We start from the raw sequence: 25,530 nt of genomic DNA on the forward strand, positions 1-25,530 counted from the left end.
CATCTCAGATTTTCATGGCTGTAAACCATACAGCTACAGATCACTAGGTCTTTCTCCTGTGATGCTGTTGGCTTCTTTTGAATAACAGCCTAGCACAAACCTTGTGCCACCAGCACTCCTTGGTGGTGGTGGTGGTGGTGTGCCTTGGAGTTGGTCCCGACTCATAGCTAACCTGGATAGGGTTTCCTAGGCTATAAATCTTTACAGGAGCAGACAGCCTCATCTTTCTCCCACAGAGTGGTAGATTTGAACTGCTGATATTTTGGTTAGCAGCTCAACACATAACTCACTAGGCTACCAGGACTCGTTAGCCTGGATTAACAAGGCAGAAAATGTTTGACTCTTTCTGGATTGTGATAAAAAATATGAAAAGATTCTCAATATACAATCTATTCTTTGAGTCAATTTGCAATAAACCAGTCCTGTTTGACACGTAGCTTTCAGGTGCGAAGGAAGCACACACTGGGACTGTAGAGCATTGGGCTATGGCTTTGAGGAAGCAGAGTGACTTGTGCCACTTTCCTCTGCAACTGGCTCTTTGCCCTGGATAAACTTCAGCTGCCTCAGATGGTCCTAATCAGTTCTGTTGTTGGTGTTGTTAGTTAGAATCAGCCCCCAACTCATGGTGTCTCCAGGCACAATGGGACTGAACTGAATGATCCATAGGGTTTTTATTGGCTGGTTTTCAGAAATAGATTGCCAGTCCCTTCTTCCTTGTCCATATTAGTTTAGAAGCTCTGCTGAAGCCTGTTTAGCATCATGTTGTTATTGTTAAGTGCCAAAGAGTTGGTTCCGACTCATAGTGACCCTATATGGGGATTCCGAGGAATGGCTAGTGAGTTGGAACTGCTGACTCTGCGGTTCACAGTCCAGTGCTAATCCTACAGCACCACACCAGGATCATAGCAATATACGATTTAATCCCTCACTTACAAAGGAGTGGTAGCTGCACACAAGGTGCACTGCTCAGGCACTGAACTGCTGGGAAAGAGAAATCTACCTCGGGATCACTAATGCTCTGGATCGGACTCTAATTATGCTAAATCGTCCTTGTCTGGAAAGTCTTTTGATTACTATGGCTTCTTCAGGATGCAATGGTTCTTTAGCAGAACTATGGGGGTGCAGCTTTCACTCTCTAAGTGATATAGAATATTTGAGATAGAATATTTTGCACAGATTTCAACCCAGGAGTCAAAGTAGATGAATGATTTTTTTCCTTGACGATAGTGTAACAATGTTAGTCCTGCTTCATTGAAAAGTTTCTCTTGCTCATTTCAATAGGATGTTATGCTCAATGTACTAGGAGGAATGTAAGGATTTCCTATAGGATATGTAGGCTTGGGAACTCATTATGTCTCCTCACCCCTAACTCTTAGATAATGAACGACAGCCAAAAAGCAGAGGAACCATCAGCAAGAGAGACCACCATCAAAAACTTCAAGTGGTTCAGCCATTCTTTTGACAATTCAATTAAACATGATGTAACTAGGAAAACTGAAACTCGAAAGAGTTCTGTTATTTATAAAAACAGAATATAATTTGAAAAGGCCAATTACTAATTTCAGAGTTATGACATTTTAAGGTGTTAAAAAGAGGCCTGGTGTGGTGCTTTAGGATAAGCACTGGACTACTAACTGCAGGGTCGGTGTCTCAAACCCACCAGCTGCTCTGTGGGAGAAAGATTAGGCTTTTTGCTTTAGTAAAGATTTTCAGCCTCGTAAACCTTATAAGAGTTGGAACCGACTTGAAGACACTTAACAATAACAACATCTTACTTTATGAAGAAATAAAATATTTTATAAGCCTAGTAATCCAACATAATCCAAGCTGAGGCTATAACTATGATAATTAACTAAAATATCTGTTTCTGCAATTTGAAGGAAATCTATGTTGTAGAGCAGTATTTGATAGAATTTTCTGCAATCATAAAAATGCTCTATATGTGCACTGCCCAGTATGGTAGCCATTAGTCCTAGTGTGGCACTGGAGGATAAGCCCTCAATAGCAAAGTTAGTTTGAACCACAAGAGTGGCGGTTCAAACTCACCAGGGTGCCACTCTGGGTTGGAACTGACTCAATGGCACTTATCAACAACAAGTCCCATGTAACTATTAATACTGTGTTGAGCAATGAAATTCTAAAGTTATGTTTTTTTCCACAGGAATCTGAAACATCGTGATACATAATTCAGATATCCTTGCAAAAGTGATCTTTTAATATGATCTTTTAAAATCTTTATATGAGGGGGCTTCAAAATGTTCATGAAAAAATTTCCACAAACTTTCTGAAGCCCCATTAAAGTGGTTATGGAACAGTAATCTATAATATGTTGTTGTTGTTGTTGTTGTTTTTAAGTGCCATTGAGTCGGTCCCAACCCATAGCGACCCTATATAGGGTTTCCAAGGTGCAACTGGTGAGATTGAACTGCCGACCATGCAGTTCAAATGGCTTTGCAGTCTGGTGCATTAACCCACAACACCATGATTTGGCAATATGTAGTATAGTGATTATGGCATAAAATATGCAGCAGACAGTTATAGTATAAAATCAAATCCCTTGGTGTTGAGTAGATCCCAACTTATGGAAACCCCAAGGATTACAGAGTTGAACTACTCCAAACAGTGTAACTAAAGAGACCTGGTGGTAGAGTTAAGCACTCAGCTGCTAACTGAGCGGTCCGTGGTTAAAACCCATCCAGAAGCTTCATGGGAAAAAGACCTGGCAATCTGCTTCCCTAAAGATTACAGGCAAGAAAACCGAAAGGGGTAGTTTACTCTGTCACATGGGGTTGCTATGAGTGAGAATTGAACACCACTGAAGAACAATACACTGTAAGTAGGTCCCTGGGTGGCTGAGTAGTTTGCAATTGGCAATTAACTAAAAGGCCGGTGGTTTGAACCCATCCAGCAGGTGACTTGGTGACAGTATAGGCTAGACAGTGGTCTGCTAACCACAAGGTCAGAGGTTCAAACCCACCAGCTGCTCCTTGGGAGAAAGATAAGACTGTCTGCTCCCATGAAGATTTACAGTCTCAGAAACGATCTTGGGTTGATAGGGGTCAAAATTGACTTAGTGGCAGTGGGTTTGCTTTTTGGTTAGCAATGAATGCCACAATAAAAGTCTGGCTCTATGTTTCCATTAAGATTGCAGCCAAGAAAATCCTGCTCCTTGGAAGCAAGGGTGGCAAGACTTCGTCTCTCCTACTTCAGGCATATTATCAGAAGGGACCAATCCCTGGAGAAGGACATCATGCTTGGTAAAGTGGAGGGTCAAAGGAAAACAAGGTGGGTGGCAGAGTGGCAGCAGCAATGGACTCAAACAACAACTGTAAGGATGGCAGAGGACCAGGCAGTGCTTCGTTCTATTGTGCATAAAGTTGCTATGAGTTGGTACCTACTCAATGGCACCTAACAACAACAACAACAGAGGACATTTACCAAAGTCTAGAGACATCTGTGATGATCACAACTGGGAAAGAGGCCACCATGGCTAATCTAGTAATGGTGATGGTGTGCCATGAGGTCGGTTCCCACTCATAGTGACCCTATAGAGGGTTTCCAAGCCTGTAAATCTTTACGGGAACAGAATGCCTCATCTTTCTCCCATGGAACGGCTGGAAGTTTAGAACTGTTGACTTTGGAATTAGCAGCCCGATTCATAACCACTACTCTAGACCAAGAATGCTGTGAGGCATCTCAGAGTGCACAGAACAATTTATCAGAACCGGGAACTAGCTGGCTCAACATGCCAATAGTACTGAGAATGAGAAACCCTGACTGAGTGAAGAAAAATTTCTTCTCAACAATCTTTTAAAAAATAACTTTAATTTTCACATTTTAACTTTTAGGGAAAAAATTAAATAAAATTTGTGACTCTACAAGAGTATTTTAAGTTATGGCGAACATGTAAATCTAGAGATACGTGATTCTATATTTATGAACTAATCTCAAAGGGATCTTAACATTTGATTTTCTATGGTAAAACGATCAAATGATTTTTCTTAGTAGTTACAATATGAGCCAGAATGCACAGGCTTGGTAGGAGTTTAAACTTCCTTTTTTGCAACCCCAAAATTATCCTCAAATAATGTCACAACACAGTTCTTTCAAAAGGAGAATTTCTTTTTTCTTAATATCAAGAAAAATGTAAGCTTTTAAAATGCACATGTTAATGGACTTGCCCATGGCAGTGCTGAGCTGTTGAGTACAGATAAACCAGAGCAGGGAGCAATCTACAAATCTCATGTACCTGAAGCTTTGCTGAGCTGCTGTCCTCATTAGAATGCTGGCGGGACCAATTTATAAGAGTAATTTTCTAGAACAGTATCTCTTATCACTTGTAAAATGATTGCTAGTTTTATTTTTCTGTATGTATAACTTGAATTTTGTTCTTGTACTCATCCTTTCCCTTAATTAATATTTACTGAAGACCTGTTATACCAGAGAGGAAGGAGCCTAGTGGTATAATGGTTAAACACTTGACTGATGACCCAAAGATCAGTGGTTTGAATCCACCCAGCAGCCCTATGGGAGAAAGACCTGGAGAGCTCCTCCTTTCAAATTATTGTTGCTGTTGTTGTTAAGTGTTGTTGAGTTGGGTTCAACTCATAGTGACCCTGTAGAGGGTTTTCTAGGAGCAGATGATGAGCTTGAACTGATGATCTGGTGGTTCAAAGTGACCTTGTAGTCCAGTGCTTTATCCTACAGTGCCACACCAGGACTAGGAAATTCCATGGGATAGTTGTACTCTGTCACATGAGTTGGAATGGACATGACCACACCCAACAGAAACTCAGATACCAAGAACTGGTTATAGAGTAGTGAACTAAAGAGAGTTATTTAAATGAGTTATTGCCTGAAAGTCTTGGGGACTCAAAATATTTTAATTGTCATCACCTGATGGGAAAGTTGACCAGTTTATCTTAGTACAACTCTTTCACAGAAATTTCCATTACAATTTTTTTTTTTCTTAAAGAAAAACACCCTTTCCACTGAGTTGATGAGAGAGTAAATCCATGTGAGTGATGCGTATTATTTTTATTACCTGGAGGAACGTTTGGGCCCATAAGCGTGCTCTGATTTTCAGGACTGCACTTTCTCCTCCTTCCAGTCGTCCCACTGCACAGGAGATTTGTAAGCACTCAATATTTGTACAATTCTGAAAAAAAAAAAGCAACAGCAGCAAATCAGTGTTGTTTTTTAACTCTGGTAGAAATAAGTGTATTTACATTTTATTTCCACATGAGCCATTTGTTGCTGTGGGTTAATGCGCCAGACTGCAAAGCCGTTTGAACTGCAAGGTCAGTGGTTCAGCTGCTCCTTGGAAACCCTATACAGGGTCACTATGGGTCAGAACCGACTTGATGGCACTTAACAACAACAACAAGCACTAAGTTATTAATTTCAATAAAGAGCAAACGTGAATCAGTGTTGAAATGGAGACTAGTCATCTGCATAACTGTTGATGGAAAAGAAGTCTACGTCCTTCCTCAATTGCTGAACGAGTTTGAATGTAAGTGCACTCTGGCTGTGGTGCAGATAGAGAATATTTAAAAGTCTTGGTGGCTTATTGGCTAACAGCTCAATTGCTAACGGGCAGGTTGGTGGCTCAAGCCCAGCAGTGGCTCTGCAGGAGAAAAGACATGGTGATCAGCTCCCATAAGATGATCATCCTTGTTGTTTAGTGCTGTTGAGTCAGTTTTGACTCATAGTGACCCTGTATAGGGTTTCTGATGCTGTAAATCTTTGCAGGAGCAGAAAGCCTCATTTTTCTCCCACGGAACAGCTAGTGGGATTGAGCTGCTGACCTTGTAGTTAGCAGTCCAATGCTTAGCCTACGATGCCACCAGAGCTCCATAAAGGTGGTTGTTGTTGTCAATACTATCGTGTTGTTTCTGACTTGTATTGACTCATATAGGCTTGCCATGAAGCAGCTGGTGGTTTTCAATTGCTGACCTGTGGTTAGTAGTCCTGGGCTTATCCTACAGCACCACACCAGAACTTCCCATAGATATAGTTGTGGTTGTTATTAAGTGCCATTGAGTTGGTTCCGACTCATAGCAACCCTGTATCGAGTTTCCAAGGAGCAGCTGGTGATCTTGAAGCATTGACCTTGAAGTGCAAACCAACTTTTCAATCCAGCACATTAACTCACAGCATCATGCCAGGAATAAATATTCCATCCTAGGAAACTCTATGGGAGAGTTCTATTCTGTCATACAGGGTCATTATGAGTTGCAATAGACTAAATGGTACCTAATAACATGATTTATTCATTTTTTATATCTTAGCTCTGAGCACTGGCATATTATGTGTTCAATAAAAGTCAACTTATTGGACATTATTATGCAAAGTAGTAGGCAGAGACACTTTACTTTTATGAAATTAATAAATCACAGAATAATCTGAGATATACAGCCATAGACTCATTTTAGAGAAGAGCTTCAGAATTACCTGAAAACAAAGTTCTAAGTAATTTATACTGGCTAAACTCTAGAAAGGTCAGATTTCTACATGATTCTTCCAAATACAGAGGTTGTGGTCATGGTGGTGGTGGTGAGGTTGTTTTTATACTAGATGTTGTTGTTTTTAAGTGCTGTCGAGTTGGTCCCAACTCACAGTGACCCTATATGGCATTTCTGAGGAGCAGCTGGTGGGTTTGAACTGCCGACTTTGTGGTTCACACTCCAGTGCTGATCCTCCAGTGCCACACCAGGAGTCCTTGTACTGTGATATTTGGGATTTTGTGCCTGTAGCATGAGCAGAAATTCTCAAAGTTCTGCAGTTTTTGTCACTTGTGAGGACTTTTTATTTACTCATGATTCATAAATGACACATTGTGTACCACGAATACCACTGTCTGGAAGCAAAATAGGTAACCCAGAAGTAGGTACTTTTGGTAAACTTCCTAGAGAGTGGCTTCAGTTAATCAGCTTTGTTGGATGATTTTGGACATAGTAGGACTCAGAATCAATCCTAAGGGTAGGGGAGGGCACAGGGTCAAAAGGAACAGAGGTAAAGAATGTTAATTGAGGGTACATGGAGGGATTGTAATTTCTGAAATGAAAGGAAGTGTATGATGTGCTGAATATAAATCTGATGATCTGCTCTCTAAACTTCACTCAATTCACAATAAAATGTTTTAACAAAGGATAGGAAAGAGTTACTAACAGGTTAGGATGCCTGGAACATGGTTCTTTTATGTAAGATCAGAGCATGTTCAGGAAAGTGAAGGGCAGGGAACACGGGTGAAAGGTTCCCAGTGGACAGGTAAAAACAAGTTAGGAAAGAGAAAATGCAGCTGCTAAAGAATCTTCCTGTTTGTGCTAAGGAATTTAGACTTTGTCTATAGGCACTGGGGAGTCTGTAAAACTTCTTTTGTGTGTCAGATTTGTATTTGAGGCGGAGGAGTGGCATGTCAAGAGAGAAAGGAGAGAGAAGAGAGTAAGGCAAGGAAGCGGATAGAGAAAGTCTATTGCAAGAGTCCTAGTGAGAAGCGATGCGGACCTGGACAGAGGCAGGAGGAATTGAGAGAAAAAGATGAATTTCAGAGAAATTTAGGGGTAGAATAGGTACATGGTGACTGATAGGAAATTGGGATGAGAAAATGGGAGGGGTGGAGGAAGCTCACTGGCCTGGGAAATGGGGTGGGTGGGTGCTGACATCACTGAGGTTGGGAATGCTAGAGAAACAGCACAGTTTCTAGGTGATGGAAACAGAGTTTTAGGCATGTTGGGACAGTGACATCTAAATGAACATATACAGTGAGCCCCTGGAGTCTAGCATGCAGTCAGGAAAAGGCAGACTGGTAGGGGAGTCCCTGAGTGCTGCACATTGTTAACATGCTTGATTCCTAGGAGAGATCCTGCAGAAGAAAGCTCTGTCAACATAGTTGTGAAAATCGGGTCACTGAAAGCCCTATGAAGCACAGCTCTGCTCTGATACATATAGGCACATATACATAGTGCCTATAAGTTAGAGTTGACTCAATGATACTGGCACTGGTAGGATGGCAAGAGAAACCCAGACATGTTGTGGCTAAATCATGTAAGAAATACCCCAGGGAGAGAAAAATCAATGGGGGAGAAGAGGAGGAGCGAATATGGAATTGTGAGGAACAAGACCATGTAAGGATGGACAGAAGAGAAACTCATGAAAAGTTTGAGAAATGAAAGGAGATGTGGATAGGTCTCTTGTGATACAATGGTGAATAATTATTATCAGGACTGACTGTGAGGGTTGGAAATGTAAAGGTAGATGTTTTGTAGCAAAGGAGGGGAGTGATTGACTTTGCATTCTAGGAGCAGAGGTCCCTGGGACCATCAGGTGAGAAGAGCAGAGAATGGGACCCTACCCAGAGAAGCAGTGATGCCTGAGATGGAGGCAGAGATGATGATGTGGAGAGATGGAGCAGCTGGGGACTTTAGACCCAGAGAGAGAGAGGGGCTGTATGCAGACGACCAGGGGGTGGGGGGCAGGTTTGCAGGGTATACCCTTTGGTTGGTTGATGATGCATGGAGGGGATTGTAACCATGGCAATGAAATAATACATGATAGGATGAATGTAAAGCTAATGTTCTCCCACATAAACTGTCACATAATTCACAAATAAAACATTTAAAAAAAAAAAAAGTTTGCGAAGGGACAGGCTCAAAGATAAGGAGCATCAGGAGAAAATGTGGTTTGGGAAGCCAAGGGAATGTGAGAGTTTCAGAAGTGGCCAACAGTACCAGCTGAGATGTTGCTGTGAGCTGAGTGGTTGTGTGCTTAAATGCTGTCCATTCATAGCGACCCTGTATAGGGTTTCTGAGGAGGGGCTGGTGGGTTTGAACCGACAGCCTTGTAATTCAAGCAGACCTTGCAGTCCAGTGCTTATCCTACAGTGCCACACCAGGACTCCTGAGCTGAGCTGTTGTTAAGTGCCAACCCTGTATAGGGTTTCCGAGGAGTGGCTAGTGAGCTTGAACTGCCAACCTTGTGGTTCAAACCAACCCTTGCAGTCCAAGGCATTAGCCCGCAATGCCATACTAGGACTCCTGAACTGGGTACTGAGAGGGAATCAATAAGAGCTTGGAGTGGAGGAGATGCAGTGATAACTACAAAAGCAGCAGGGGCTGAGGAGAAATGATAGTTTAGTGTTACAGATGCAAATGTTTCCAATGCAAATTAGAAATTGTGATCCCAACACAGGATGCTGGCATTTTGCACTTTGAAATTCCTCATCAGAAATGAGATTCAGTAAGTTGTTTTTAACTAAACAAAAACTGTAGGAGGTCCTGTTTAGCTTTTGATTTTAGAATAAACTTTGCATAATCATTCTATATCCAGAGCTGTTTTGACTCAAGGACATGGGGAGGCTTATGATTTGCAATTTTTGAATCAATAAGAGAGAAAGGGAATAACATATGAGTTAAAAAAAAATCAGATATGTAAATCAAGCTTGCCTTGGTGCTTGCTCATCTGCAAGTAATAAGTTTCTATGCTATTGAGAAGTTAGAAATGATGTTGCATTAAAAATATTCAGTGAGAAAGAATAGAAGGGAAAAAATTCTGAGCACACACAAACGCATGCAATTAAAATAAAAAAAAGTACTGATGTCTAGTTACTTGGTGTATTCAGCAGATGAAATTCTCAATGAAGAAGAAATTAAAAAACATAGTTGACTCTTGATTTCTTAACACATTTCTTTAAAATGTTCTCCTGAGGTTTGAACATTGTCCTCCAGAAGCCTTTTCCCTACTAGAATTCTAAAGATGTCAATCATTGTTTTCTGCTCTATTATTCTTCGAAAAACTTTTTATATCATGAGACACAGTACTGGTTGCATTTATTTCATCCTAATATCGTCTTTATTAGATCTTTACTAATAAGAAAGGAGTCCTAGTGGTATAGTGGCTAAGCTCTCTGTGGTTAACCAAAAGGTCAGTGTTCGAACCCACCAGACATTCCACAGAAGATAAATGTGACAGTGTACTCCCATACAGATTTACAGCCTTGGAAACATTAGGGGCAGTTCTGTTCTATCTTATAAGGTTGCTATAATTTAGAATTGGCTCAACAGCAACAGGTAACTAATAAGAACAATAAAAGATTATCTATAGAATGGAATTCAAGATTTTTAGGACTATGATTAATATAATTTCACATTATCCTAGTTTAATGGACTGAAATGAATTAATAGTATTAATCGAGTTTAAAAATACTTGTGATTTTATACAACAATAATCTAAATCGAGATAAACTATGGGGGTACAGGGATAGAAGAGGAGTCATCTCTGTATTGATACTCTGGATTTTATTAAGAGGAAATTTCCTCCTATGTTTCTCACTTACTACCCCAGCTCTTTTCATTCAATCCAACATGCCTTCTCTGTATCATCTGATGACTCAGGCTGTGACTCTCGACTGAAATGCCCTGGACTCAGAACTCCAGTGGAAGCAGGGCTTGAGGGCAAGCAGCTCATGTGGGTCCTGGGATCTTGTAACCATGCCTATGGGTTCTAAGTAGGGATATTGTTGTTAGGTATCCTTGAGTTGATTTTCAACACATTGCAAACCCACAACAGTGGACAACTGTTCCAGGCTATAATCTTTATGAGAGCAGATGGTCAGGACTTTCTCCTGGGGTTTTCAAATGATCCACCTTTTGGTTAGCAGCTGAGTGCTTAACTACTGTGCTACCAAGCCTTGATATAAATTCCTAGAAGCAGCATCTTAGAAATTTCTCAATTAGTTTCTGTGTAGGCAATCAGGTGCCCAAGACCAGAAGAAGAAGAAAAAAATATATAAACCAGGAAGTAACTAAGAAACTTCCAGGTGGGTGATGCTCATAGAATAGAACCATTTGCTCCCCAGTTATCTCCCACTCATGGTGACCCCATGTGCATCAGAGTAGAACTGTGCCCCACAGGGTTTTCAATGGCTGATATTTTGGAAGTAGATTGCCAGATCTTTTTTCCAAATCACCTCTGGGTAGACTTGAACACCCAACCATTTGGTTAGCAGCTGAGCGTGTTAACTGTTTTTACTACCCAGGGACTTGTAGAATAGATAGTGCCCTTATAGTATAAGCATCCGTGGATGTTGGCAAGAATGTAGCCTCAGTTAACAGGGTGATTCTAGAAGAACAGGCAAGATTAAAAGAACTGTGAGTTAATTAAAATTTTTTTTTACTTTCCAGAAGATTCATCTACTCTTTACTAATAGTGCCTCTTTGGCCTGGGGCAAATGCTATCGTGTCAGCTACTTGGATGCCTAGATGTGTCCCTTCCCTCTCTCCCCGCCCCCCACACATGTGGTTCTCTTTCCTGGGTCTGTCTTGATTGATTGGAACCTGCCTGCTCTGCCCTCAAAACACACACACACACACACACACACACACACACACACACACGCTGTTTCTACGAATAAAGCCAACTAGACTATGGGCTAAGAGAGAGTGAAATGTTATTTCCACCCAGTGCACTTTCTGCTTTAGTTGATGGGGCAAACAATTATTTAATATTTACATCTTCATTCTCAATATTTTCTATGGCAAATTCGTTCTAACCTTCCATTTTTAAATTCTGAGAGTCAAACTTATTATCGTTACTCCTTTTGGTACAATAGGTAAGCTCTGGGCTGGGAGCCCAAAGACTGGTTGTTGGAACCCACCCAGTGGCTCTTCAAGAGAAAGGCTTGCCGATCTGTTCCTGTAAAGATTACATCCTAGGACCCTGTGGGGCACATGTGCACTGTCCACATGGGGCCATGATGAGCTGATGCTGACTGGGCAGCACATACCAACAACAGCAAGTCACACAAACACCAAAGTCAGGGTTAGAATTTCTCAAGTCTAGCTTTGCTCCATCTAGGGTAGGTACCTTGGATTTTTGCCATTTCACAAATGGCTTGAAAATTTACATATCCAAAAGCTTTCTTGTACATTGTCTCAACTGCCAGTTTATTTTGAATTCAGTAGGTGGGGTGGCTAGTGAGTTTAGTCATTGCTACGTAGTGGTTACGAATCGGGCTGCACACCACAAGGTCAGCAGTTCAAAACCACCAGCTGTTCCTCAGGAGAAAGATGAGGCTTTCTGCTCCTGTAAAGATGTACAGCCTCGGAAACCCTGTACAGGGTTGCTATGAGTCGGAACCAACTCTACGGCACATAACAACAACAACAACTGCTATCTTCGGAGTCCTGGTGTGGTTCTGTGGGCTAATGCGTCAGACTGCAAAGTCGTTTGAACTGCAAGGTTGGTGGTTCAAGCTCACCAGCTTCTCCTTGGAAGCCCTATACAGGGTCACTATGGGTCAGAATCTACTCAACGGCACTTAACAACAACTGCTATCTTTGGAGTCATGTTGAAGCGCTATAGGATAAGTATTGGACTTGCTAGCCACAAGGATGATAGTTCAATCTCATCAGCCTCCATTGGAAACCCTATACAGGGTCGCTATGAGTCGGACCTGACTCGACAGCACTGCTAACAACAACTGTTATCTTTGGGAATTCTTGTGTGGCTCTATAGAATAAGCACTGGACTGCTAATCACAAGGTCAGTGGTTCAAACTTACTAGTCGTTCCTAGGAAACCCTATACAGTGTTGCTGTGAGTTGGAATTGACTTGACAACAACAACAATTACCATCTTAGGAATGACTTGTGATACATGATTAGAATTAGATTAATGATTAAGAGCATTTAGGATCAGGGAGGAAGACTAAGAAGTGGAGTGACTCACAGAGGATACTGTGTAATATGACTCCTGAAGCTATTAGTGAAGACCCCCCTTCCCTCTGTCATTCACACATTTGCTCAGCAATGGAACCAGGCACTATGTCACATACTACAGAACAATGGTGAGCAACGCAAACGTGGTCCTTGCCTACCTGAGCTTAAATACGGTGGGGTGGTAGGGAAGAAGACGGCTTCTATGGGCCAGAGTCTTGGATGAGCCTGACAGGAGCTGCACATTTCTGGATGAACACCATCACGGGTTAGGGTATTCAATGGTTCCCACCCTAACCAGGCCAGAGGCTACTACACCTATTGTACCCTCTATGGCTTAGGGCCTCCTTTCCCGTCTGTCTCCACCTTCCTTTCCTTGTTCCCTTCTTTGTCCTGAGGCTTCCTGCCAAGGATCTTTCCTTCTATCTTGCCTCTGAATTGACAACACTTGACTTTTCTTTGTGGCTTTTGATTCAGCAGCACCATAAGGAATTGCTTCTCAGCTTGCTTTTGGAACCTCTGTTTTAGGGCAGGAAACATTTGCTCTGCTGCAGAGGACACAGTGCTCTCAGATTGGTCCTAACCTCAAGCCTCTGTGTTTGAGGAGAACTTGGCTCCTTGAGGTAATGTCTGCTCACTTTTATATAGCTGAAAAGTATGTTTATAATCTCATGCTGTTTGAGAAGATTTTCTGTCGAATACAGGTGTCGTAATTATGTCGTGCTGTTGTTGGGTGCTGTTGAGTCTATTCTTGACAGAGTAGGACTACCCCATAGGGCTTTCTTGGTTGTGATCTTTATGGAAGCAGATCCACTGGACGGGTTAGCAACTGAGCTTAACCTTGTGACACCGGGACTACTTCCTTACCTAGTGCTGTAGTACAAGGAAAATCACAAGTGGGCAGCTTTAAAGAACAGAGATTTGTTTTCTCACCAGGAGTACAGTCAAAATTCACATTTCTTGCAACCTTCTGTTAATGACGATGGAAGCTTTCACTACAATACAGAATTCTGTCTAAGTGTTCATCAGAATTGCCGTTAATGCACATAATTCTACCAATAGTCTAAGACCTTATTATCAAGCAAATCAAAATTTCTCCAGCCGCTATCAATTCCAAAGTCCTTTCCACCTTTAGGCATTATTTGCTAGAGCAGAAGCCCACTCTTTGGTATGAAATTCTGGGCTTTCTATAATTCATAACTGATTAGGTGCAGAATCCACCTACAGGGATATAACTTTATGAACACGATAAAAGAAAACCCTTATTTTCAAGTGGGACTTATTTTGGGCCAAGGAAATGCAAACATTTCCTCTTACTTTTCTAGGTAAGCAGAGGGCTATGATACTAACAGACAGTGCAATCCACAAAGACCTGGTGAACGGACAACATGTCTCGAAACTCACTTTAAACTCTCCCAGGCCTAGTGTCTATGAGTCAGCTATAAGTGAGCCCTGTTCTTGTTGTTTTGTGCACTCGAGTCACTTCTGACTCAGAGCAACCCTGTGTAGGGGTTCCGAAATGCATTTCAGGTCTTCATAATTATTTCTCTAATGTGACTCCCATAGAGACTTAGAGGAGTGAAAAAAAGTTATATTTCAAATATTTCTAAGTCCTTACAAAACAGTCACTTTCATACCTCACAGTATATTCAGCTTATAAATATGTGAGGCAGATCTAAGCTCTGGAGGAGACTGAGAAACCATACATGAAGTCAGAGCCATCTGTATTTGATAATCATGCCCACTCCAATTTCTCCCTCCATATTCTGCACACTGAGACAAAATCAGGTGCCACTGAGTCCATACTGACTCCTGGAGAACCCATTTGTGCAAGAGTAGGGCATTCATGGCTGTGCCCCTGTCAAGTCAATTCTGACTCCTGGGGACCCCATGTGTGTAGGAGTAAAGCTGTGCTTCTTTGGGCATTCATGGCTCTGCCCCTTTGGAAGCAGCTAGTCAGAACTTTCTTCTTAGATGCCTCTGGATGGGTTTGAACTAAAACCTTTTTGTTTGTAGCTGACTCATCTGCTCCAGCCAGGGGGCTCCACGCACTGAGACAACTCACCAGTATTTTTGCAGGACTCTGTCTGTGGAGCTCCCCCACAGGCACGTCCCTCTTGCTGACAAGATGAGGAATGGTAGAGTTCCGCAAAAAGGCGCTAAGCTCAGGGGTATCCTTGGGAGTGGCTGCAGGCTGCAAGCAGAAAAAAAGGAGGTATCACATATAATTACACAGACAGCTGTTATCTTTTCACTGGCCTTGAACTCTAGGCAATTTTTATTCCAGTTGAATATGATTCACATGAAAACTCAGGCAAGTTCTGATTTATCAGCAGCATGTTACCAGCAAAATGATCCGCACCGACATACAACAAGTCTTCTATTCTCCAATTATAGGAATTCATGCCGCCTGGAGAACGTATTCAGCTAAACTCATCTTGTAAGTGTAAGACTTTAAACAGAAGCAATTTCCCCAGAGCCAAGGGTAGACTATGTAGAGGTACTGTTTCCAGCACAAATCATTATTCTCAAGTTACTTCCTTCCTTTACAGGCATACCTCTTTTATTAAGCTTCACTTGACTGCACTGCACAGACAGTACATTTTTAACATATAAAGGTTTGTGGCAACCCTGAGTAGAGCAAACCTATTTACACAATTTTTCCTGAACAGATGGGGCTCACTCTGCATCTCTGTGTCACATTTTGGCAGTTGTTACAATATTTCAAAACTCTTCATAATGCTATTGCACACTTAAGAGACAACAGTAAAGTATAAACATAACTTTTATATGCACTGAAAAACCAAAAAAATTCTTATAACTACTGTGGTAGTTCCTTTATTGTGATGATCTGCAATTCTCTGAGGTATGCACTGTGCAATATACTACAGTATCTCTTAGGTATGCCTGTATTCATAATGAAAATAAAACAAAACAAACAAACACACATGGCGACCTCATATGTGTTAGAGTGGAACTGTGCTTCATATGGTTTACAATAGCCCCTGTCTAAGGAAGCAGATCGCCAGGCCTTTCTTCTGAGTATTTCTGGGTGGACCTGAACCTCTAACCTTTTGGTTAACAGTCAAGTGTATTAACCATTTGCACCCAGGGATTCTTCAGTATATACTGATGTTGAATTCTATAATGTTGAATACCAATGCATGGCAATCCTATGTGTGTTAGAGTACAACTGAGCTCCATAGGGTTTTCAGTGGCTGAAGTTTCAGAAGGAGATGGCCAGGCTTTTCTTCTGAGGTGCATTTGGCTGAACTCAAATGTCCACACTTTTGATTAGCAGCTAAGTGCTTAATTGTTTGTACACAGTGACTCCTCATTATATTCTCGGTTTGGTTAAACTGAGGGACATTATGTGTGGGGAGATGGATCTTTAGGTGACCAGGAAAAGAGACTCTAACTCTGGGGAAATAGCCAAATGGGGTCAAGGAACAGATGTTGAAAAATCTGAGGACCATGTCCCTGTACTTGTAAGATCTTTTCTTTCAGGACAATGTAATGAAAATGACTTTTTCAAAACATGCTATGAGAACATTGTGCTGAAATGTAGCTTATTTTCAATCCTATGTTTGTTTCATAAGTGTTCCAGAACTTGTAGTTTTATCTCAGGCTCCATGATGGGTACATCTGAGGACTGAATAAATATTTGAAAGCTTCCCAAAAGTCACACGTAATGTCCTGTTAACATTCATTAGTCAAATCAAAGTCACTAAGGATTGCATTTAGACTGGTTGATTATAGAGACTCATTTTCTCCCACTGAGAAGAACATCTTCTTTTACAGTTCCTCTTTGTATTCACAGAGGCATTTCTAAGGAATGAAGAAGAAAACTTCTACAAAACACATCACAAAAGGTAAAATGATCATGTTCAGCATTATCCTTATGTAAGGACCTAGAAAAATCTACTGGATAAGCAGAAAGATGAAATCCAGACCCCTCAGGATGATGGGTGCCGTTCTCTGTGTGCTGGCCCTTCCTGCCTCTCCAACTTCATCTGTCACCAACAGCCCCTCACATCCTGCCTCCCCTCCCCGCCCCCCCCCCCCCCCCGTACGAAGCACTGCTCCCTGTGCCTGAACCACACCAGACTGATTCCTGTGTTTGATGTTCAACATGTTTGCTCTGCTCCCCATCAGGGCTTATCAAGCTGGATTGGGTTGCTCAGAGAGAACATGTAAAATAAGAAGTGTAGAGTCAAGTAGAGCATCCTAGAAAACACCATAAAGCCTCTAGAGAGAAAGAAGAGTCAGCAAGAAAAACTACAACAGGGAAATCAGATGTAAGGGGCTACTCAGGAAAGTGTGGTTCCATAGAAATCTAAGGAGAAGAATATTTCAATAACAGAGAACAACTAAGACTATGAAACGCTGCAGAGGAGGAAAGGTAGTGCTGGGGGTCCTGCCAAATAGAAAATGATGGGTGCCCTTCCCAGAGCAGGGGTTGGTATTGGTGGGAATCAAACTCAATAAATAGATAATCATTTGACAAAGTATGAAATTAAATGCTGATTTCATTCTCATATTGAAGGAAATCTCAGTGGCTCAGGGTGAGATGCAATCTTGTCATCCAAATAAAAAAGCACCGCAATGAACCAAAATAAAATATGAGTATTCTTATCAATATTGTTTTTAACAGAGGGAAAAAATATTGTGATCTGAAACATAATGGACATACATGTAATTTAAATAAATTATAATATATATAAAACAACTGGACATTAAAAAAAATGATATAGAGCTACCTTATAATTTAGAAAGATACAAGGTGTTGACATGGCACAGCCCTGGCTCTGTAGGATAAGCACTGCACTGCTGCAAGGTTGGTGGTTTGAACCCACCAGCCACTCCTTGGAAACTCTATACAGGGTCACTATGAGTCGGAACAACAACAACAACACAAAAGAGAACTGAACAGTTTTTTTTTTTTTTAAATAAGGAGTTACTTTGTAATTTAGAAAGATACAAGATTCTGACATGGGAAAAAGGCAGATTACAGATAAGGAAGAATAGTAAGATTATAATTCTTAATAAGAAAAGGAGATACATTTATATCCTATATCTATAAACAGAAAAAAAAAATCTGGAAGGCACATCATCAAAGTATTGCCAATGGATGATATTCGATTAATACTAAGGAAGTTTTCCTAATTTATTTTTAGGTATGATAATGGTATTGTGAAGTTTTTTAGAGTAGCTTATCTTTTACAGTATATAATGAAATGTGAATGCATGAAATAGAAAGATAAATGAACACATAAATATGTGTAATAGTAGTGGGTGGTAACATTATTAGCTATTTTTAATATTCTTTCTTATGTGTTCACATACACTAAACAAAACCCATGGTCATTGAGTAGAACTGCCTCATAGAGATTCCATGGCTGAAAGTCTTTATAGGATCTGACTGCTTCATCTTTCTCCTAATGATGTGGCTGGTGGGTTCTAATTGCCTACTTTTAAAGTTAGCAGCCTGGTGCTTTAGCCACTGCACAACCAGGGATTACTTTTTAATAGATGCTGTGATTGTTTTAAGTGCCGTTCAGTTGGTTCCAACTCATGGCAATTCTGTATAGGATTTCCAAGGAACAGCTGGTGGGTTTGAACTGCTGCTCGCCAGGGCTTACCCTACAGTGCAGCACAGGCATCTTTTTGTCATGGACATTTAGCACTTTTTAATATAACTTTTTTTTTTTTTTCAAATTCAGAAGTATAAAACAAATGAAAGAGAAGAAAGGAGTAGGGATAGTAAGTTGTTGCTGTTCTATGTTGTCGAGTTGATTTTTGACTCACTGTGCTGGCTGTTCCTAAGAAGCCCTGGTGGTGCTGTAGGATAAGCACTGGGCTGCTAATAACAAGGTTACCTAACCACAAGGTTAGCGGTTCAAATACACCAGCTGCTCCACAGGAGAAAGATGAAGCTCCTGTAAAGATTTACAGGAAATCCTATACAAGGTCACTATGAATTGCAGCCAACTCGATGACACTGTTTTTTTGAGGGGGGCTAGGGAACCCATGTAACAGAGTTGTTGTTGTTAAGTACCATGGAGTCGGTTCTGACTCTTTGTGACCCTGCACAGAGTTTCCAAGGCTGTAAATCTTTAACAGGAGCAGAAAAGTCTCATCTTTCTCCTTTGGAACAGCTGGTAGTTTTGAACTGCTGACCCTGAGGTTAGCAGCCCAATTCGTAACCACTACGCTACCAGAGCTCCTTATGTAACACAGTAGAACTGCCTTATTGGGTTTTCTAGGCTGTAATATTTATGGAAGCAGATGTCCAGTTTTCTTTACCCACAGAGCTGCTAGGTGGGTTTGAACTGTCAATCTTTTGGTTAGCAGATAAGCACTTAACCATTGAGCCACCAGGTCCCCTTGGAACAGCAAGTACAGTTTGGTTATTAATGGAAGGAAAAGAGGCCCATTCCTGGAAGGGATATAGAGTCAAGCTATTTTGATTTGTTTTGAAGATAGGGAAAATTTAAGTAAGTTTATAGAATCCATGGGAAAAACTAATAGAGAAGTTAAAGATGCAGGAAACAGGAGATAACTGATATAGCAAGGTTAAATTTAGAACTAAAAGAAGCTGTCTTCCTTTGGAAGCATTAGAAAGAAGCTAAGGACAGGAGAAATACAGCTAGGGGATGTCTGTGTTGGAGGGTCTGAGATGGAGAAAAGGATTTGAAGATTCTCTTGCTTATCAATACACATTAGAAACTGAGTGGTGGTGGTGGTTGTGTGCTATTGAGTCAGTTCTTACTCACAGTGACCCTGTGAAGGATTTTCAAGGCTGCAAATCTTTAAAGCCTCATCTTTCTCCCTCAAAGCATCTGGTGGATCCAAACTGCTGACATTTGGCTAGCAGCCCAATGCATAACCCACTATGCCACCAAGACTCTGAGAAATTGGGCGGTGGTTGTACACCATCAAGTAACAGCGATCCTGTATATGTTTCTGAGGCTGTAATCTTCACAGGAGTAGCTAGCCTTATCTTTCTTCCATGGAACGAGTGGTAAATTCTAACTACTGACCTTGTGGTTAGCAGCTGAGAGAAATTGGGTAGAAGGTACAATAAGAAATAAGAGTAGTGAAGACTTGGAGGAGTCAACAAGGTGAATGGGAGGGAAAGCTCATCAGAATGGCAGAAAATATTTTGCAGCAAGTACTTACCACCATGACATCGCTAGCTTAAGAGACAGGAAGGCAAAATACAGAACTGTGCCTGGTAGAGAAAGGGACGCAGAAGCATAGAGGAGAAGGTTGTTCAGGTGGCGTTTGGAAGAATGTGTCCAGTAACTCCTCATGGAGTACAGGCTTGGCAGAAAAGTGTTGAGAGTAGGCCAGGTTAACTGACTCATAACTAGTACTTGTATCAAGAAAGAAAAGATCTAGTGGCTGGGGGGTTGAGAACATTATAATAATAGTAGCTTGACATAGAGGAGTTTAGGATGGTGAACTGACTATTTCAGAGACAGAGTGGTTAGCTAGCACTGATGCTGAAGACCAGTGTCCCATGTACTAGGATGATGGAGTGCATGGGAGAGAGGTTAGACATTGAATGGGGTCAGCCCACTGGAATATACTAGGCCTTGGCATGGAGAGAAGGTGTGTGAGCCAAAGGGATGCTTGAAGATACTCAACGATCAAGGGTGTAATAGAGAAGCCACTCTAGCCTAGCATAAGGTCCTCACAATAGGACCCATAAATAACATCATGATACAGGAGAAAAGATTAAGGTCAAAGGATGGATTTTACTTGGATCCATAATCAACATCATGGAAGTAGCAGTCAGGAAATCAAATGACAAATAGAAATAAGAACCACAGGGAGAAAGTGGGATAACTATTGTTACATGGAAAGGATTGCAATCCTTGAGATGAAACAAAGTGTGTGATTTGTTGGATGCAAAATTGATGATCTGCAGTATAAATCTTCATTTTTCAATTCACAATGAAAAGTTTCAAAAAAGAAAAGAAATTAAATGACATGTTGCATTGGGCAACTGTGCTGCATAACATCTCTTTAAAAGAGTAAAAGGTGTCACTTTGAGGACTAAGGTGACCTGGCCCAATCTATGGTATCTTCAAGTGCCTCAGATGTATGCAAAAGCTCGGTGATGGATAAGGATGACCAGAGAAGAATCGATACATTTTAATCATGGTGTTGGTGAAGAATATTGAAAATACCACGGACTGTCATAAGAACAATCAAATCTATCTTGAAAGAAGTGCAGCTAGAATGCTCCTTAGAAGTGAGGATGGTGATACTTTGTTGCACATATTTTGGATATACAGTCAGGTGGAAACAGTCCCTGGAATAGGACATGATGTTTGGCAAAGTTGAGGGTTAGCAGAAAAAAGGAAGATCCCCAAGGAGATGGATCAGCACAGCGACTGCAACAATGTGACTATGAGAATGATACGGGACTAGGCTGCATTGGTTGTGTGTAGGGTCACTATGAGTTGGAACTAACTCGACAACACTGAACAATAATGACAACAAGCATAAGCTATAAAGTGGACATTTGGACATAAAATTCAGAATTGTGGAAATCTCTAAAATTGTCTCATGAATTTTCTATCATATACTCTTTGTGTCTTTTCTTTGAAATCTATCACGTGTGATTTCTCCTCTTGTTGTTGCTGAGAAAAGAGCTCTAATAGCGTAGTGGTTATGCATCGGCCTACTATCCTCAGGGTTAGCTGTTTGAAACTACCAGCTGTCCCACAGCAGAAAGATGAGGCTTTCTGCTCTCGTAAAGATTTACAGCCTAGGAAACCCTGTGCAGTGTCGCTATGAGTTGGAACCGACTCCACAGCATAAAACAACAACAATATGTTGCTGAGAATTATGTTACATAGGTTAATGCTCTAGTTAAGCAAACTATAGTAAAGAGGTCCTGAAAAGAACTAGGAAGTGATTCCTTATTTCCCATGAAGATGACAACGAGTAGTACTAGCAATAGTAAAACAATAGCCTAAAGAGAAGAAAGTTATTTAACCTCCTGTGTGGTTGCACTAGATTTGGCTTTTGTACACATATAGGCCGTGCTCTATTAGAGGCTTGTTGTTATTGTTAATAACAGTAAGTCAGTTCTGACTCATAGGGTTTCCAGGAGCAGCTGTGGATTTGAACTGTCGACCTTGAGGTTCAAAACAACCAAGTGGTTGAATGCTTATCCTACAGAGCCACAGCAGGAGCCTAGCCCCTGTATTTTATTAATCACAAACATTTATAACCGGTAAGTCAGTAAAACACAGAATTTGTACTTGGTACTAGAAAGAGTGTCACAGGGTTGATAGAACATGTTTCTTTCTTTTGTAACACTCTTTCAAAGAAGAATGTTACTCTTGAAGAACACTGCCAAAAAGTCTCCAAATGGCCTGCAGCCCATTTATCTTAGATGGCATTCCAAAAATTATTTCAAAATAAGAAGAAAAAGCAAGGAAGAAGTCATCCAAGAAATGTTAACAACGGTTAAAGTCTATTTTCCAGATGGACTTTTGGAGTAGCTTCATAATTGATCGTGAACCCCTGGGTCATGTTTTCTCCCAATCTGAAATCATTAGTGGTATAGTAGACTGGTCTCCTAGCACCCATGTTAGACAGGCATTTGGTTCCGTGTATAATTTGTTAAATACAGTGTGAAGTTGGTGGTAACACTAACCTATGTTCTTCAGAATAAATATGAAAATTGCTTATTTCTATAGAAAGGAAACCACTGTTAGTAAATAGCTTTCTTTTGCCAGTTGTTACCCAGAATTTGACCTCAACAGGATTTTTCTATTTTAATAACTTTTCATCAGCTTACTCTGGTCTCATCTTAAATTTATGAATGAAAGAGATATTTTGTAGCTACAATCTACAACACAGTCAAAAGTTGGTTGGTTGACATGAGATTAAGGACATTGTAAACCCAAACAAAAGAAAAAACACCCTGTGTCTTTTACTTGTTTGTAATTTGTCTGTAGACTTCAAGTATTCTTGGTGTCACATGGTGAGGTATCATGTAGCATATTGTCTAATTTAATCTAAGTGGAAGGAGCTCTGGTAGTGTAGTGCTTATGAATCAGGCTGCTAACCTCAAGGTCAGCAGTTTGAAACTACCAGCTGTTCCATGGGAGAAAGATGAGGCTTTCTGCTCCCATAAAGATATACAGCCTTGGAAACCTTGTGCAGGGTCACTGTGAATCAGAACCAACTACATGGTACTTAACAACAACAATCTAAGTGGAGACAAACTCAGGCAGTAAGGCTACCACAGAATTTTCTTTAAGACAGAAACATTAAGGATTTTAGCGGAGGACAAAAACACCCCAACACTTTTTTCTACCCTTCTAGAGAGTTCATACAAAGCACAGCTGAAAAAATTAATGAATGAGAACAAACATGATGGTGGATCGGGTAGAAGTGCAGTGAGGAGCTCCAATAGCCACAACACAGAATACTGGGCCAAGCAGGTTCAGGGGCTGGTCCCAGAACTCTGAACCAAATATAAAAGAATATTTAGAAAGTTGGAAGACTCACAGACAGTGGAATCTGTAGCAGAAGCAAGAAATCCAGTGCTTTCTAGCCCAAGGCACTCAACTACTTCCTGAGCGGCCATCTTGGGTGAGACCGAACTGGGAAGGATCAGAGCAGCCACGGACGCCTGACAGAACCACAGAGATAAAGGTGTGGACATTCTTTTTTTGTATCTGTTCATTGGTCTCACTGTCTGCACACCTCTATTCTGGTGACTAGAGGGGATGCCTGGGAGAGTGGATACACCCACAAACCCTAGAAGGTTCTATTACGCATGGGTACAGGTCTCCTCAAAATTTAAAAGAACAATTTCCACTTAAAATCAAATGGCAGTGCAAAGTGGCCACAACCAGCCCTGAACTGTTTTTCACTAGGAAAAAGGACTGAACGGGAGTTGTGGAACGAGACAGGTAGACTAAAAAGGAAATAGGCCAAAAATTAAATCCTGAGTGATGTCACACTGACCAACAGTGGCATCTTGAAATTTCTCAGGAACAAGAGTGAAAACGGAAGCCCATCTCTGGATCACATCTACCTGGAGACAATCAGAAAGCATAAAAAATACCAAAACACACACCCATTTAAGTATTAAGGCCACAGCTAATGTCTGAATATACCCCCAAACCAGAAACAGATGACCATATCAGCACATGTACAGAAATGAGATAAAGTGACTAAGTCAAATGAGCTGCACTCCATACTGGAAGAAGGGCAGGCTTTGGAAATGCCAGAGAAGGAATTCAGAAAAATGATTATAAAATGTATATCAAAACACTTTACAATTGGAGTTGAGAAAAATAAGGAAGAATTCAGGAAAACACTAGAGAAACAATCAAATAAGATAGATACAGCATTGGAAATAATTAAAAACCTACAGAAAGAGCTCTGAACAATTAATAATAGAATATCAGACATGGACAATACACTGAAAGGGCAAGGAAGTAGACGTGAATAGGTGGAAGCAGAACTAGTGAACTGGAAGATAAATCTCTCAATACTACTAAAGCAGAAGAACAAGCAGAAAAAAGGATTAAAAAAATCTGAAGAAGGTCTAAGATTCATGTTGGACAACATGAAGAGGAATAACTTAAGAAAGATCAGCATTCTGGAACAGGAAGAATCACACAGAGGAGACAGTTGAAGAGCTGGTCTAAGAAAATTTCTCTAACATCCTGAAAAGTGAAAAGCATTCAAGAAGTTCAACGAACCTCAGGAAGGACAGATCCTAAAAGAAAAGTACCAAGACATATCATAATCAAGCTCTCCAAAATTAAAGGACAGAATCCTGAAAGCTTCTAGGAAAAGAGAAGTGTAATATACAAAGGCAATCAAATCAGATTAAGCTCAGCTCTCTCAACAGAAACCATGTAGGCAAGAGGTAATGGGGACACATATATAAAACCCTGAAAGAAAAAAAACTGCCACCCAAGAATCCTCTACCCAGCAAAGCTGTCAATCAAATACAAGGGTGTAATCAAAACATTCCAGGATGAACAGAAGCTAAGGGATTTTACCAAAGCTAACCCTGTGATGAAAAATATCCTAAAGGGAGTTCTGTAGACTGAGAACCAACAAGAACAGACAACAATCAGACTGACGCACATGGCAGTATCAAATGGAACTCAATCGCCAAATGGAAGAGTCAAGAATAGAACAAACTCAGAGGATCTGGGACATCAGTCTAAGATCAAAACAATTACAATGTGAAAGAAGGTAAAACACAGAGGAACAGAGATTCAGGTGGTGAGAAGGTCAGGTAGATTACAGGATAAAATAGACTGTCTTAAATGGAGGGAAAAATTAATGGAATATAAGGTAACCAAAATGGTGGGGTTTGGGTGGGGGATTAGGGGGAGGTGGAGGGGGTGACAGTAGAGCACAGGGTAAAGGCAGACACATCATAGTTTGGGTGTTGGAGAGGGTAATACAAGAAGGGGGAAGAGGTTGAAGAACAAGGTAGATAGGGGAACACTGAGACAGGTTTGCATGGGCTAAGTGGGACAGAGGTAAATAATGATGCATGCTCAACCATGGAACAACAGGGCTCTGTGATACAGGGATATAGGCATAATTTAAAGAGGGGAAATAATACTAAAATGCTTGACTGTCTTATGAATATTGGTTTCCCTTGCCTACTATTGTAAAATAGACACTTAAGTGGGATAGAAAGGAATGTCGGGAAACAAGATTACAGAAAATTTGTAAGCCTGTCTTCAGCAGATAACTGATTGGAATACCTAAAAGGGGTTCTACAACTTGCCCAGTGAAATAGGCCTCATGCA

The 25,530-nt window shown here is 40.8% G+C and overlaps 1 protein-coding gene across 1 annotated transcript in view; it reads right to left on the bottom strand.

The window, feature by feature from the left end:
• The window catches only part of ITGA8 (integrin, alpha 8), a 296,933-nt gene that overhangs the window by 25,600 nt on the left and 245,803 nt on the right, over positions 1-25,530 (bottom strand). The window contains exons 26-27 of the mRNA XM_006872605.1: positions 14,778-14,906; positions 5,045-5,158 (exon numbers count right to left, since the gene is read on the bottom strand). Of these exons, the coding sequence (XP_006872667.1) occupies positions 5,045-5,158; positions 14,778-14,906 (243 nt within the window). The remainder of the gene's footprint in view (positions 1-5,044; positions 5,159-14,777; positions 14,907-25,530) is intronic.

Source organism: Chrysochloris asiatica, unplaced genomic scaffold, assembly GCF_000296735.1.
Source record: "Chrysochloris asiatica unplaced genomic scaffold, ChrAsi1.0 scaffold00206, whole genome shotgun sequence".
Taxonomy (NCBI): Eukaryota; Metazoa; Chordata; class Mammalia; order Afrosoricida; family Chrysochloridae; genus Chrysochloris; species Chrysochloris asiatica.